The 16,452-nt window shown below is 43.6% G+C and overlaps 1 protein-coding gene across 3 annotated transcripts in view; it reads left to right on the top strand.

Moving 5' to 3' along the window:
• Positions 1–16,226, top strand: part of ALKBH8 (alkB homolog 8, tRNA methyltransferase) — an 84,006-nt gene extending 67,780 nt beyond the window's left edge. For 2 of the 3 annotated variants that reach the window (XM_040340246.1, XM_040340245.1), the window contains 2 exons: positions 13,245–13,394; positions 15,599–16,226. In XM_040340246.1, the coding sequence (XP_040196180.1) occupies positions 13,245–13,394; positions 15,599–16,045 (597 nt within the window). In that variant the 3' untranslated portion in view covers positions 16,046–16,226. The remainder of the gene's footprint in view (positions 1–13,244; positions 13,395–15,598) is intronic. The other variant, XM_040340247.1, reaches the window with a different exon arrangement.
• Positions 16,227–16,452: the final 226 nt, after the last annotated feature.

The following is a 16,452-nucleotide window of genomic DNA, read 5'->3' as shown; positions in this document are numbered from 1 at the left end:
GGTTTCATCAGCAACATCTTCCTGGTGAAGAAGAAAGACGGCGGCCATCGCCCCGTCATAAATCTGAGAGATCTCAACCAGCATGTGGCATACCGCCATTTCAAGATGGAGGGTATCCACCTGTTACGCGATCTCCTGTGGCCAGGAGACTGGTTGATAAAAATAGATTTGAAAGACGCGTACCTCACGGTTCCTATGCACAGCGAATCTCAATCATTCCTAAAATTTCAGTGGCGGGACCGGATGTGGCAGTTCACCTGCCTCCCATTCGGCTTGTCATCAGCCCCATGGTGTTTCACCAAACTCCTCAAACCGGTAATAGCCGCTCTGAGGAGCAGAGGTGTGCGCCTAATAATATACCTGGACGACATGCTGATCATGGCTCGATCCAGAACGCTAGCCTATCTACACAGCCAATGGGCGGTGTCCCTGTTGGAGGAACTCGGTTTCCTCATCAACTTCAAGAAATCAGTCCTGGAACCCTCTCAAGAGATGGAATTCCTGGGGTTTCTGGTGGACACCAAACAAGCTCTTCTCCTGTTACCGAAAGCGAAACTGGCTCTGATTCGCAAAGAAATCAGGGCCACGTTACGCAAAGGTCGGGTCTCCCTTCGTTTGCTGGCTCGCAATGGTAGGCCTCCTATCGGCCTCTATCCAGGCCATTTTCCCGGCACCTTTACATTATCGTGCTTTACAAAGACTAAAAACTCTCCACTTACAACAAGGGCTACGATACGCGGACGAAGTCCCGTTAAGCCCGGATGCCATAGAGGAACTACAATGGTGGCTTCGCCACGCCATCGAGTGGAACGGCAGGACTATTTTCAACTCCTACCAGGAGGTGATCATAGAATCAGACGCGAGTCGCCAGGGCTGGGGTGCCCGGTGCGGCCAGATCACCACCGGAGGGAAATGGTCCGTGGAGGAAACACGCCTCCACATCAATGCCTTGGAACTTTTGGCAGCATACTTCGCGGTCAAAAGTTTTCTCCCTCATACTTCCAACAAATGCGTACTCTTACGCATGGACAATATTGCAGCAGTGCAATACGTCAATCGCTTAGGAGGCACAAAATCCAAAATCCTGGCGGATATTGCATCCGACTTTTGGCAGTTCTGCCTCTCCATCAATACCACCCCTATGGCAGAATACCTACCCGGGATTTCCAACACCGTTGCAGACTGGAATTCACGCTACCTTACGGATTCCAGCGACTGGACGCTGGATCGTACGGTCTTCCTGACACTGCAGTCTCTGTGGGGCCCTCTGCAGACGGACCTCTTTGCCTCTCGTCTCAACCGGCAACTACCCCGCTTTTACAGCTGGAGACCGGACCCAGAGGCATTGGCAGTCGATGCATTCCGACAACTTTGGACGCGGGGGACACACTATGCGTTTCCCCCGTTCAACATGCTCACCAGGACGCTCCTTCAGGTAGCGACCCAGGTGGCGACGGTTGTGTTGATCACAACCTGGTGGCCGACACAACCGTGGTTCCCTCTCCTTCTAGGGATGTCGATCGACTTCCCCCGATTACTCCCGTTCACACCTCATCTCCTATCGAACGCGGCCCTAGGCTGTCATCCTCTGTTGAGAGACGGCAACCTTACCCTTCTAGCGTGGTTGATCTCAGGTTCGGAACCCCTGATAACACGTTTTCACAATCAGCTAGAGACCTCCTCGCCTTGGCCTGGGCCCCAGGGACTAGGTCGGCGTACAGATCGGCCTGGACCCTGTGGGTGCGTTGGTGTGATCAACGGCAAATTGATGCCGTTCATGCACCTGTACCAGATATAGTGAATTATTTAGCAGACGCGTATGAGGCGGGCAAGTCTTATAGCTCATTAAATGTTTACAGATCTGCCATCTCGGCCTACCACTGCCCGGTGGAAGCTTCACCGGTGGGTAAACATCCGCTGATCTGCAGACTTCTACGGGGGGTAAAATATAACCGCCCCCCCCGACCTAGATATCAATCCACATGGGATGTCTCCCAGGTGTTGCGGCTCTTCACATCTTGGGGGGAAAATGATACCCTCTCATTGAAGAACCTTTCTATCAAGCTTTCTACCCTTTTATGCCTTATATCCATAAAACGGGTCTCAGATGTTAGAGCATTGGACATCTCCCGGCGTCAATTCTCGCCGGAGGGTGTACGGTTCTCTGTGGTTCGCCGTACGAAAACAGGGATCCATACAGTGTTCTACCCCTTTTTTCCTGACCACCCACACATCTGCGTGGTTCGGTGTTTGCAGCAATATGAATCTCGGACTGCAAACCTAAGGTCACCAAACCTGAATCAACTGTTGATTTCATATGTGAAACCACACCTCCCAGTTTCCCCGGCTTCACTGGCCAGGTGGGTGAGATCGGCCATGGATATGGCCGGAATCGACACCTCGCTTTTCGGAGCTCACTCCACCAGGGGTGCCATGGCTACCAAAGTAGTCACTTCGGGGGGTTCCCTCTCGGACCTCCTACTAGCGGCGGACTGGTCATCTGAAACGACGTTTAGACAGTATTATTTCAGACCTTCTAACCATGTCTCTTCCTCAATACTTTAGATATATTGCATGTATTATATTATGGTGATTAGCTTTAAACATGCAAGATATGAAGCCTCCTGTCTGATATATAATTCGGGATTTTCCTAGTTAACATGACGGAAAATCTGAGTTATATGATGACAGGAGGCGAGTATCTTCCCACCCTTCCCACCCTATCATAATATGTTTTCTCTTTCAGGCTATTGATGGGTGGAGTCTACGCCTATGCGGACGTTAAGAAAACACTCCGAAGTTCACGTATGACGGTTTTCTGTTTTTTGTTCCAGTTGAACACAGTTCAGATCGCATAACCATCACCCAGGTGATGTTCGCTACTACGGCCCGGTTGGCCCTGTTTTCCAAAGTCGATGGAGCTTCCTCGATACCAACTGAACGAGATCCACAAGGATAGACTTACGTGATGTTCCGTGACTACCCAGGATCGCATAAAGAAAGAGGAGGAGGAGACCCAGACAGCCCCTTATATAGAGACTATGTCAGGGGGGAGGGGCCCCAGGGGCTGCTGGGTATTGTAGTCCTATGAAGATTTTTTCTCTGTATTAAAGAAATAAGTGTTTTATGGTTTTCTGCTATGAGCATTAAAAAGAAAGTTTAATGCAAGATACTCGCCTCCTGTCATCATATAACTCAGATTTTCCGTCATGTTAACTAGGAAAATCCCGAATTTCACTCTTAAATGTCCTATGCATGTTATATACATCCCTTCTGCTTATAGGTTTAGTGGGCCACAACATTTTGAGTTAGAGGCTGCAAAGCTGGTTTTCCCTTCAGCTTCTGTCACTTGTTACAATTTGTTATTAAAGTATATTGTATACATTGTGTGCAATGTGTTATTGGACAGTGAAAGATGGGATTGATCCAATGAAAGCCTTTTCTATTCTATTCTTGTATGCTTAAAGCGGGAGGAAACTTTAGATTTGGTGATTGTAAAGTCTTGATTTATTTTTTCTATAAAAATAACAAACCTGTTATACTTACCTGCTCTGTGCAGTGGCTTTGCACAGAGCCGTCCAGATCCTCCTCTTTCGTTTTTCTCTTCTGTGCTCCTGGCCCCTTCCGCCTGTCAAGCTTGCTATGGGGGCAGCCGAGTCACTGATCCCTGTGTCCGTTCAGACACAGAGCCAGGGCCTGCCCTAATCTCCTGATTGGCTGAATGACTTTTATTGACAGCAGCAGGAGCCAGTGGAGCCACTTCTGTGTCTCAGCCAATCAGGAGTGAGAGTCTCGGACGGCTGAGACACTCGTGGACATCGCTGGACAAATATGTGGCTCAGGTAAGTATTAGGGGGGTCGAGGGGGGCTGATGCACACAGAAGGTGTAACCGAATGACCCATGACACCAAGAGACTTTTGAAGGATGAGGGGTACTCCTGTGCCAGCGTCACTAATAACTCTTGGGTCTAGGTTCACCCTGTGCCCCTTTTGGGCATAGGGTGACTGAGAAATATTAATTATAAATTACATGAGATGTGACTGATAACTGATAATTCATATTGCAGGATATCTTGAGATATTCAAGTGGTTATTCTGACCCACACCAGGTCAGTGGAGTGTTTTCACTCAATGGGAGGACACATGCTTTTGAGGTGTTAATTGGGTCTGCTCCAAGACCTTTCATTATGTATGCTAATAACACTGTTTGTGTGAAGATGCTATTGATGATAGATATGAGTTGTGAGTTAGCAGTCTAAAGGTCAGATGTCTCCTTTCAGGGGTAGGGAATTAGCATGTCAATTATGTTTAGTAAAGAATGTGTTTGTGTGAAAAGTCTATTGATGATACTATGTGATAGAAATAGCAGGTGAGAGTCATAATGTCTGACTTCTCAGCTGTAGTAATTAGGTCATGTTAAATCGGTGCCAAAACATCTGACATAAAAATGTGTATTATGCAGGTGAATCACTTGGTATCGGAGTCCGGACGTCTGGGGATAATTAACTCAACTGAATGTCATTGTCTAAGAGTGTGTATTGAAGTGCCTTGTGGGTGGAGTTGATTCATTGTTCACTTGGTTTCTAAAACTGTATATAAGAAAGCTAAGTTACCAGTAAAAGTGTTCATACATATTGACTGAGGCCCTGTACACGCGACCGAGTTTCTCGGCAGAATTCAGCCAGAAACTCGACCGGAGCTGGATTCTGCCGAGAAACTCGGTCGTGTGTACACTTTTCAGCGAAGAAGCCGACGAGGAACTCGTCGGGCCAAATAGAGAACATGTTCTCTATTTCCTCGTTGTTCAATGAGGAAAGTCAGCCCGCCAAGATCCTCGGCGGCTTCAACACAGAACTCGACGAGGAACTCGATGTGTTTGGCACGTCGAGTTCCTCGGACGTGTGTACGGGGCCTCAGAGAACGGAGCTTGTCTCAGGGCTGTGGAGTCGGAGTCGAGGGAAATTTTGGGTACCTGGAGTCAGAGTCGGCAAACAATGCACCGACACCGACTCCGACTCCTGCTAAATTTAGAGATGGAATAAAAAAAAAAGCAAGTTTAAATGTCCCAATTCACAAAAAGTTATAATTAATGACTTCTCTACTGTAAGAATAAAGACCAATGCATGCAGTGCCTCACGTAACCGCAAAACGAACACGTTAAGTGACCGTGAAGAAGCATGCTTTTCATGTGCTTCACTATATGGCACGCAACGCACAATTAGGAGCTGCAATACTTATACTTTCCATAGTGTTGTGTTCTGCTTTTACAGGGAACGCAGCGTCCATGTGTAACCTAGCCTCTCACTGATAAGGGATTAAATAAATATGTTTTTTGCAGGACTAGAGAGTGAGACACTTGTATAAGTGAAGGGAATGGAGGGCCAATAGTTCAAGACTGAAGCTGTAAACCATTGGAAAAACTGCTGTCATTTAGCTAAGGCTATATAATTAATAAAACTTTGTTTTCATTGTGTTTGTCTTTTGCTTAAACTGTGCAATACAGTAGACTGTTGGCTTCCCAGCCAGTAGTCCTGTGGTAGGTTGCGTTTATTTCCCTCAAGGAATGTATAAAATACATTTGCATATTAATACCATCGGAGTCGGAGTCGGGGAGTCTGAGTCGGAAGTACATAAAACTGAGGAGTCGGAGTCGGAACATTTATCTACCGACTCCACAGCCCTGGCTTGTCTCGTTTATTCTGGGGAAATCTATATGGATCGTGTCTGTTGGATGGTTGGAGTGTCAGATAAGCTGACGTGGGCGATGGAATGGGAATATCGTAAACGGTGGTGATCGTTACAGAAGGCTTTTTATCTTAATGCATAGAATGCGTTAAGATAAAAAAACCTTCTGACTTTGCAACCCCTTAAAATACTAACCATATTACCATGGCTTTAGCTAAGTGAAAAGGGGGATTTTAAAAAGTTATTTTTTTAATCTATTAACTCATGGGTCTCCAAACTTTCTAAGGCTCTATTCTGACCATGCTGTTCCGCTTTGTGTGCGGAATCGCCGTGAATCTGCCTGCAATTTGGAAACATTGCGAATCGCAGGGACTCCCTTGCGGTCCTTGTTACTTTGGCACCCAATCCGTGGTGCGATTTTGCTACGATTGCCGCGGGACAAATCACAGTTAAATTGCGCAAAAAAAATTGCAGGATCCCAAAAGAAGAATTTCTTTTGGCTCCATCCACACCTAAGCCTATCGATTTACTGGCGTTTTTCAGGTGTTTTTTTTTGCAGCTTTTTTTTTTTTTTGCAGATTTTTAAAGAGTTTTAGTGTATAGTGAGCGTTTTACAGCTTCAGGCGTTTTTGTTTAGCCAATAGAAAGCACTAGAGGGAGAGGAAATTAGAGGTGGAGAGCAATTTCTGTTAGTCTGGGGCCAAAACGTTTGTAATCTGCCAAAAAGAAGCTTGTGTACTTTTTTTAAACTTCAGGCTTTTTTCTTCAGGCGACAGCTTTATCACAGACTCCCCCACGCCTCAGTGTGAAAGTGCCCTTAACCTTTAGGCAGCTAAATGCCCAGGCCAGGTTTCTCGATTTGGCACTGCTTCGCTTTAACAGACAATTGCGCGGTCGTGCGACGTGGCTCCCAAACAAAATTGGCGTCCTTTTTTCTCCACAAATAGAGCTTTCTTTTGGTGGTATTTGATCACCTCTGCGGTTTTTATTTTTTGCGCTATAAACAAAAATAAAGCGACAATTTTGAAAAAAAAATCAATATTTTTTACTTTTTGCTATAATAAATATCCCCCAAAAACTTATATAACATTTTTTTTTTTCCTCAGTTTAGGCCGATACGTATTCTTCTACCTATTTTTGGTAAAAAAAATCACAATAAGTGTTTATCGATTGGTTTGTGCAAAATTTATAGCGTTTACAAAATAGGGGATAGTTTTATTGCATTTTTATTAATTATTTTTTTTTTTACTACTATTGGCGGCGATCAGCGATTTTTTTCGTGACTGCGACATTATGGCGGACACTTCGGACAATTTTGACACATTTTTGGGACCATTGTCATTTTCACAGCAAAAAATGCATTTAAATTGCATTGTTTATTGTGAAAATGACAGTTGCAGTTTGGGAGTTAACCACAGGGGGCGCTGTAGGAGTTAGGGTTCACCTAGTGTGTGTTTACAACTGTAGGGGGGTGTGCTGTAGGACTGACGTCATCGATCGAGTCTCCCTATAAAAGGGATCACTCGATCGATGCGCCGCCACAGTGAAGCACGGGGAAGCGATCGCGACGGAGCGGCTATAAACGAATAGCCGCGCCGTCTTCCCGGATCGCTCCCCAAAGGTAAGCCGCACGCAGCGGGGGGGGGCCCCGATCGGACCCCCCACCCGCTAGAAGGCAAGGACGTATATATATGCCCATCTGCCTGTACGTCCCATTCTGTGGACGTAAATAGGTGTGCGGCGGGCGTTAAGTGGTTAATGTAATTGTAAAGCCTTTAATCACCTCCATTCTATCAGCCTCCACCTTCTCTGGGTTAAAAAAAAAAACTTTTAGCCTTTAGAACCCTGCCCAGGACTACATGCCCCATGAGGCATTGCTCCTCTCACACATTCACAAGTTCTTAGGCACTTCCCGACATGTATGGACAATGTACTGAGCTGTATGTGTGCTGCACTGTATCTTCTGACGTGTGGACAATGTACTGAGCTGTATGTGTGCTGCACTGTATCTTCTGACGTGTGGACAATGTACTGAGCTGTATGTGTGCTTCACTGTATTTCTTGGCATGTAAACAATTAATGCATTCTGTATGCAGGACAAATAATCAGCTGACCAACTAATCGATTATGAAAACAGTTGACTATTTTCATAATTGATTAGTTGTTGATTAATCCATTATTTGTTTCGGCCCTAGTGGCTACATTAGTTTTTTTTTTCAGGCTAAGAAATGTTTTACCTGGTACAGAAAAACCTGTTGATCTTGCCAGGAATGTGTGTCCATGTCCTGTAAGATACAGTGAAACCTCGGATTGCGAGTAACGCAGTTAACGAGCGTTTGGCAATACAAGCATTTTTTTTTAAAATCCTGACTCGGTTTGCAAGTGTTGTCTCACAAAACAAGCAGGATTCAAGCCACAGCGGTGTGCAATACCGCATTTGGCCAGAGGTGCGGGATGCCGGAGCTGTTTGGAAATATTCTGTTACCAAGGTTTTTCTAGTTCAGCTGAGCTTTCCCCAAGCCTTTCCGAGTATTTTCGAGGCTCTCCGGCACCCCCCACCTCTGGCCACATGTGGTATTGCATGCCGTAGAAATCAATGCGGAACAAATTATTTTAGTTTCCTTTGACTCCTATGAGGAAACTCGCTTTGATATGAGAGTGCTTTGGATTACAAACATTCTCCTGGAACGGATTATGCTCGTAATCCAAGGTTCTACTGTACACTAGAAGCACAAACAACGACTTTGTTTCGCTTGTAAATACTTATGCCAGTCATATACGGTTCGAATCTTGGCTGGTTCAGCAGGAACATGCCAAGAGTTGAAACCTGTATGGGCAGGCTGAATGTACCAAGTCAATCGATTGTTCCACTTGGGTACAACTATCCTGACGGATTTTACTTGCGACTATCTATAGCGGCTGGTATAGCCGCTAGCAATAATCACTGTCTTCTCCTGGAGGGGATGGCTTCTCCTGCACCCCCGCTGGGAGAAGACAATGGCTTGGGCAGGAGGGATTTTTGCATCAACATTGTCTGTTGATGGGGGGAATGAAGCAATATTTGTTCCCTGCAAAAAGAATATTGCACCGTGTATGGCTGGCCTTATTCTATTAGTCTCCATATATTAGAAATGAAGAGAGGAAGACATGTTTGAAGTCTAGCCTGGGTGACAACCATGGCTCTCCCCATAGATGCAGTGTAGGAGCGAGCGTAGCCACCCAGGGACAGGAAGTGTGTTATTCTCAGGATCACTGAGATCACTGAGCTGAAAAAAAAGAAGAAAAGTGATGCAGCCACCTCATCTAAGGATTGGTAAGGTGCAATATATTACATTTTTGTGTGAGTTTAGATTCACATGGTGTTTCTAAAAGGGGAATGCAGGTTTCTGACATATGTGTATTAGGTGCTCCAAGTGTGTGAGTATGTAAAGAAAAGGAAAAAATCATTAGTGAATTAATTGCTTTGCAAATGCAATGTTGTCGTTTTTAGTGGCTTTGTTTTTAGATGTACAGTGCCTTGCGAAAGTATTCGGCCCCCTTGAACTTTGCAACCTTTTGCCACATTTTAGGCTTCAAACATAAAGATATAAAACTGTAATTTTTTTTGAAGAATCAACATCAAGTGGGACACAATCATGAAGTGGAACAAAATGTATTGGATATTTCAAACTTTTTTAACAAATAAAAAATTGGCCGTGCAAAATTATTCAGCCCCTTTACTTTCAGTGCAGCAAACTCTCTCCAGAAGTTCAGTGAGGATCTCTGAATGATCCAATGTTGACCTAAATGACTAATGATGATAAATAGAATCCACCTGTGTGTAATCAAGTCTCCGTATAAATGGACCTGCACTGTGATAGTCTCAGAGGTCCGTTTAAAGCGCAGAGAGCATCATGAAGAACAAGGAACACACCAGGCAGGTCCGAGATACTGTTGTGAAGAAGTTTAAAGCCGGATTTGGATACAAAAAGATTTCCCAAGCTTTAAACATCCCAAGGAGCACTGTGCAAGCGATAATATTGAAATGGAAGGAGTATCAGACCACTGCAAATCTACGAAGACCTGGCCGTCCCTCTAAACTTTCAGCTCATACAAGGAGAAGACTAATCAGAGATGCAGCCCAGAGGCCCATGATCACTCTGGATGAACTGCAGAGATCTACAGCTGAGGTGGGATACTCTGTCCATAGGACAACAATCAGTCCCTGTATACTGCACAAATCTGGCCTTTATGGAAGAGTGGCAAGAAGAAAGGCATTTCTTAAAGACATCCATAAAAAGTGTCATTTAAAGTTTGCCACAAGCCACCTGGGAGACACACCAAACATGTGGAAGAAGGTGCTCTGGTCAGATGAAACCAAAATCAAACGTTTTGGCAACAATGCAAAACGTTATGTTTGGCGTAAAAGCAACACAGCTCATCACCCTGAACACACCATCCCCACTGTGAAACATGGTGGTGGCAGCATCATGGTTTGGGCCTGCTTTTCTTCAGCAGGGACAGGGAAGATGGTTAAAATTGATGGGAAGATGGATGGAGCCAAATACAGGACCATTCTGGAAGAAAACCTGATGGAGTCTGCAAAAGACCTGAGACTGGGACGGAGATTTGTCTTCCAACAAGACAATGATCCAAAACCTAAAGCAAAATCTACAATGGAATGGTTCACAAATAAACATATCCAGGTGTTAGAATGGCCAAGTCAAAGTCCAGACCTGAATCCAATCGAGAATCTGTGGAAAGAACTAAAAACTGCTGTTAACAAACGCTCTCCATCCAACCTCACTGAGCTCGAGCTGTTTTGCAAGGAGGAATGGGCAAAAAATGTCTGTCTCTCGATGTGCAAAACTGATAGAGGCATACCCCAAGCGACTTACAGCTGTAATCGCAGCAAAAGGTGGCGCTACAAAGTATTAAATTAAAGGGTCACTAAAGGAATTTTTTTTTTTAGCTAAATAGCTTCCTTTACCTTACTGCAGTACTGGTTTCATGTCCTCATTGTTCGTTTTTGCTTTGAAGTTGCTGTAATTCTGCTCTGATCTCCACACTTCCTGGTTGCCTGTTTCCTGATAACCATCGTACTGGGAGCTTTCTCACGGTGGTCTAAGCTGTCATTACTGTGTGTCTAAAACTCCTCAGAACCAATCAGATTCATTTTAAAAACAAAACACTGCCTTGGATTTGTTTGTTTTTGTTCTGTGAGTCTTCCCGACTCACCTCTCACCCGGAACTTCATGTATGTACCTTTAAAGCCGAAAGTGAAAGTAGAGGCACATTATATGATAGATTAAATTCAATTTTTAATCATTTTTAAAAGGAATCAGTTAACTTTTATGTCTCTATACCCAATAAACATTCATTTCAGCAAAAACATTTTTTTCCTTTAGTGACCCTTTAAGGGGGGCTGAATAATTTTGCACGCCCAATTTTTCAGTTTTTTTTTATTTGTTAAAAAAGTTTGAAATATCCATTAAATTTCGTTCCACTTCATGATTGTGTCCCACTTGTTGATTCTTCAAAAAAAAATTACAGTTTTGTATCTTTATGTTTGAAGCCTGAAATGTGGCAAAAGGTCGCAAAGTTCAAGGGGGCCGAATACTTTCGCAAAGGCACTGTAGCTGCTTGTAATAGCTGACACTAAGGATGTTCTGTGTATGTGACACAGAAATGACAACCAATCACCCATAGTTAACAGCTCCCAGAAACTGTAAATGAGCCTCATAACTCACTTGATCATTTCCTCTTTGCTATATTTGGATGAGACAAAAAGCCAGTCGGAGCTGAAATGCATTTCATGCAATTTAGATGCAAATGACACACTAATACGCATTGTTCGCTTCAATTGGTTTACAATTCATTAACATTTTTGCCGTGTTCCGATCACTTTCAAGGTCATCTTTCTTTCCTCTGTTTGGATCACTTAATGAGAACATTTTCCACATCAGTGTTTTGGTAGATGTTCTGCATTGTCTTCATTTATTTGCGGTCTTCTCTCCTCTAAATAATCGTGAAGGGTTTCTGTCCAGATTCATAGCCTTTTAAAAGGATGAGCGTTCCTTTGTGGATACTTATCCTTTTTCAGATAGTACCTCCGTGTACTGCACAGTGCAGCACATAATTGCTCCCTGGTTATAGGAGCAACACAAGGTCTTGCTTTGCCGGCTTGTATGGGGGCTGATGTACTGGCTGCAAAAATCCATGAGAGGGTGCAGGCTGATTGGAGATGATTTACTAAATGATTAGAAGTTATTCACTTTGCATAGAGAATAGTTAACCAGGGCTTGACAAATTTGCTTTGAATCTAGGAGCCAGCTAAAAAAGTAAGTTTTAGCTAATTCTAGGGGGCACAAAAATGCAATAAATTACCCAATTGTTTGGTAAAATAAAAAAGCCGAGGTTGCACCGAGTAAATAGATACCTAACCCGTGAAATGGTGACAAACTTCATTATCCTATATTTTCCATAGACGGCACTTTAAAAGTCACCTATAGGTCATCAGTTTAGTGTTACGGAGATGGTCTAGTGCATGGGTCTTCAAACTACGGCCCTCCAGTTGTTCAGGAACTACAATTCCCATCATGCCTAGTCATGTCTGTGAAATGTCAGTGTGTTACAATGACTCATGGGATGTGTAGTTCTGCAACAGCTGGAGGGCCGTAGTTTGAGGATCCCTGGTCTAGTGCTAGAATTAGTGCTCTCATTCGGGCGTGCTCCGATATGCAATGTGTACCGCAATCGACATATTCAGGCGTAGGCGTCCCGATGTGTGCATTTATGTTTGTACGTGCATATCTGTGGGGGTGGGCCTCAATTTTGGGAGGGGGGGTTAATGTGCTTGGGCGAAAGTTTCATTTTTTACAATTAAAATGTAAAAAAAAATTACAATTAAAAGACCCTGCATTTCTCCCTCGGGCTCCACTGAATGTAATGCAATGAAGATCGCAGGAGCCAATGAGGAGAGAGAGACCCAGGAGAGCTGCTGCTCTCATGCACATCGCTGGATTGAGACGTTTTTTTTTTTTTTCACTGTTTTGTATAAAATGCATTAAGGTAAAAAACCTTCTGCCACTTTAACATGAACTTAAAGGTCGAATATAGTGAAAAATAAAATATTCTGATTATTTTGGCATATGAATTCATTTTGTTTTTTCACAGTCTTTTATTTGTATTTTTCTCTACAGTTACATGTTGGCCAAATTCAGCATAAATTACAGTAAAACTGGCCATACAGGCATAGATGTCTTTTGTTCCTTCATCCATAATCATAATGTGGATGAATGAATCTCCCCTGCTGGGTATTGTATTCTGACAGCTGCCACCCATTGCTGTCAGAATACCAAAACGGTGACTGCAGCTGCTTGGATGCAGTCACTGTTTAGCCAACAAATTTTCTGCCTGGCTTCCTCAATGTTTAGTGTTTTTTTTTCTTTTTACTTCTTTTGATTATCACATTTGTAGCATCTCTCAGGGGTATTCTGCAAACATACTTTATGAGGACTCATCCATATTTTCATATTTCTCCTGTTGCTAATCTTAATGTCTCCCTCCTCTTTGTGCAGATAGGTTGTGACCGCAGTAAAAATCTTGTAGACATTTGCGGAGAAAAGGAATACGAGGCCTGTGTTTGTGACGCTTTGTCAGTTCCATTCAGACCCGGTTCATTTGATGCCTGTATCTCTATAGCAGTGGTACACCATTTCGCCACTGAGGTAGGTAGATTATTGGACCTCATTTATGTCTGAATAGTTGCTTCTTTAGGACTCTGCTAACCAAAAAGTTTAGAATGTAAAAGTATAAAGTAAAAAAGAAATAACTAAATGCAATTAGACCGAATTGAAATCTGAATATTCAGTCTTAAATGATTATACAGTGAGGGGAAAAAAGTATTTGATCCTCTGCTGATTTTGTACATTTGCCCACTGACAAAGTGTCCCAACACTAAACCTTGGGGTACACCAGTAGTTCTCAACTCTGTCCTCAAGTACCCCCAACAGGCCATGTTTTGGAAATTTCTCTTAGATAAAATAGCTGTCCAAAATACCAAGCCATTGACTCTGATTTAAAGCACATGTGCAATATAAAGTAAAACCTGCAAACCTGGCCTGTTGGGGGTACTTAAGAACAGGGTTGAGAACCAATTCGGTACACCACTAACAACCTTAGACCAACCTTTTTAAACCAGGGTGCCTTGAGGCTTCTTCAGGGGTGCCTTGAGGCTTCTTCAGGGGTGCCTTGAGGCTTCTTCAGGGGTGCCTTGGCAAAATGGCAAAAAATTATCAAAAATTGTATACAAGCCGGCAGGTGGATGAAGCCTGCCTTTTAGTTACACAAAGCCACAGGCTTTCATAGTGCACCATTACGACTATCAAGACACTGTCATCTTAACAACCAATGATGTCATCAGTTGATAAGGAAGATGTCTGTTGCCTCCACCACATTTTTGTTTGACCCTCCTCTGTTGCTCTCCCTCAGCACTGGGGTGACATTAGCTGACTGATGGAGAGAAATTGAGTGAGAAGAGAAACAAACATTGGAATACTAGTCAGTACCAGTGTGCAAAAGTATTTGCTTTGGAAGAAAAAAAAATCACCTCCAACGTTGGGTGTCCTACATGTGTGGATGTTGCTGCATTATGTAAAGCTATTAGAATAGTTTTTTTTACATTTTAGAACGAGGTGCCTTGAGATTGTCCATAATTTTAAAGGGTGTCTTGACTGAAAAAAGTTTGAGAAACACTGCCTTAGACCATTTAGTGTAAGAATCATTAAAGGGGTTGTAAAGGAATTTTTTTTTTTTTCATAATAAGCATCCTTTACCTGCAGACATTCCTCTTTTCACTTCCTCGTTTTTGCTCAGAAGTTGCTCTATTTCTTCTTTGTTCTGTTCACTTCCTGCTTGTCTGATAGTTACTCACCACCGTGATGGGAGGCTTTACTGCGGTGGTAAGTAACATGCTCGCCCCCTCCTGGGAACTACATCTGTGTGGCAGGACGCTCTCTACATGTTAGAGACCTCAAGGAGGTGTGAATTACTGGGCGTGCCGCAATTCATACTGGGAAATGTAGTTCTTACATGAACGAGCGCCGCAAACCAGGAAGTGAATGAGAGAACAGAAACTAGAACGCCAGAGGTGATATAGATGAAGGAATTTAATAGGTATTTACTCGTTTTTTAACAGAATCATTACACTATTCTGTCTGTCTTGCAGACATTAATTTTAGCAAAAAAAATGTTTTACTTTACAACTCCTTTAACCACTACTCCTGAATTTGGTCTTTTAGCCAGTATTCTATCCATTTACAAATTGATCTTTCCAATCCTGTAGACTTTACCACATTAGCCGTGTGTGGGGAACTGCAATAAAAAAAAAAACGAAAACCAGTATTTTCTAAAAGCAAAAAGGGCTTGACATTTGTTTTACTATACACAGTGCCTAACAGACTAAGGGCCCTTTCACACAGGGCTATCTGTGTGCAGGCTCCGCTTTGCTCAGTGGTGCTCCGTTGATCCCCGCTGAGCAGGCAGATGACAGGTCTGTCTATGCACACTGTGTAGGGACCGACCTGTCAGAGCGCCGCTTTCCCCATATGGGGGGATCGGATGACGACGGACTGTAGAGTCCATTGTCATCCGATCCAATCCGCCAGACGAATGGAAAAGTAGGGTTCGGAGCGGGTCGGATGTCAGCGGGCATGTCACCGCTGATATCCGTGGATCCATAGAGGAGCACGGAGCGCCCGTTCAGGTCCGCCTAAAAAACTGACAGGTGGACCCTGAACGGTCCGCCGATGTGAAAGGGTCCTAAATGTCATCCAATTGGGACTTACATCTACTTTACAATCAGTGAGGCTGACCGTTCCTTTGCATTTGAAAACAGGGTGTTATAAAGTGCTTTTATTTCATCCATATTCAGGAAAGAAGATTGGCAGCTTTACAAGAATTAACTGGTCTCCTGAGGAAAGGTGGGCAGGTGTTGATCTATGTCTGGGCGATGGAACAAGAGTACAATAAGAAGAAATCCAAGTACTTGAAGGAAAGTTCTAATGAACCATTAGCGCTGAGTAGCGACGCTGATGTAAATCAGGACTTCAATAGCAAATTACCTGTTCACACTAACAGAACAGCTTTCGACTCTCAGGACCTTTTAGTGCCATGGCATCTCAAGCCAAAATGTCAATCCAAGAAGTCTGAAGCCTCTACGGGGGAAGAGCAGCTGGTGCCCAGCTCGGTGTATCATCGATACTACCACGTGTTTCGGGAAGGGGAGCTGGAGGCACTGTGCAGAAAACTGCAGGATGTTACAGTCCAGCACACGTACCACGATCAGGGGAACTGGTGTATAATCCTGGAGAAGCTGTGAAACCTCCACAGACTATCGCCCAGGGCTGGCCAGATGTTCACTCATTACACATCACATCCTTGAGGGGGCTTCTCTGTTCCAGACATTCAGGGAAGAGTATGACTCTTTTAAATGTTCAATTAACTTTATGAATATTTTAAAATGATGATAATTTAATAAAGAATTTGGATGGATATGATCACTGGTGACTAGAGGTCTGATACGTGTCCGTGTGTGCACACTAGGTGGCATCATTTCACTAGGAATCATTTGCAGACACCAATGTTAGGAGAAATCCCGTTTGAAGGATTGATAAGGAGATTATTATTATTATACAGGATTTATATAGAGCCAACAGTTTGCGCAGCGCTTTACATCAGGGTAGACAGTACAGTCACAATACAATTCAATACAGGAGGGATCAGAGA

Source organism: Rana temporaria, chromosome 2 (genome assembly GCF_905171775.1).
Source record: "Rana temporaria chromosome 2, aRanTem1.1, whole genome shotgun sequence".
NCBI classification, from domain to species: Eukaryota; Metazoa; Chordata; class Amphibia; order Anura; family Ranidae; genus Rana; species Rana temporaria.
The sequence above is the reverse complement of the archived record's forward strand: the minus strand, read 5'-3'. Positions and strand labels throughout refer to the sequence as shown.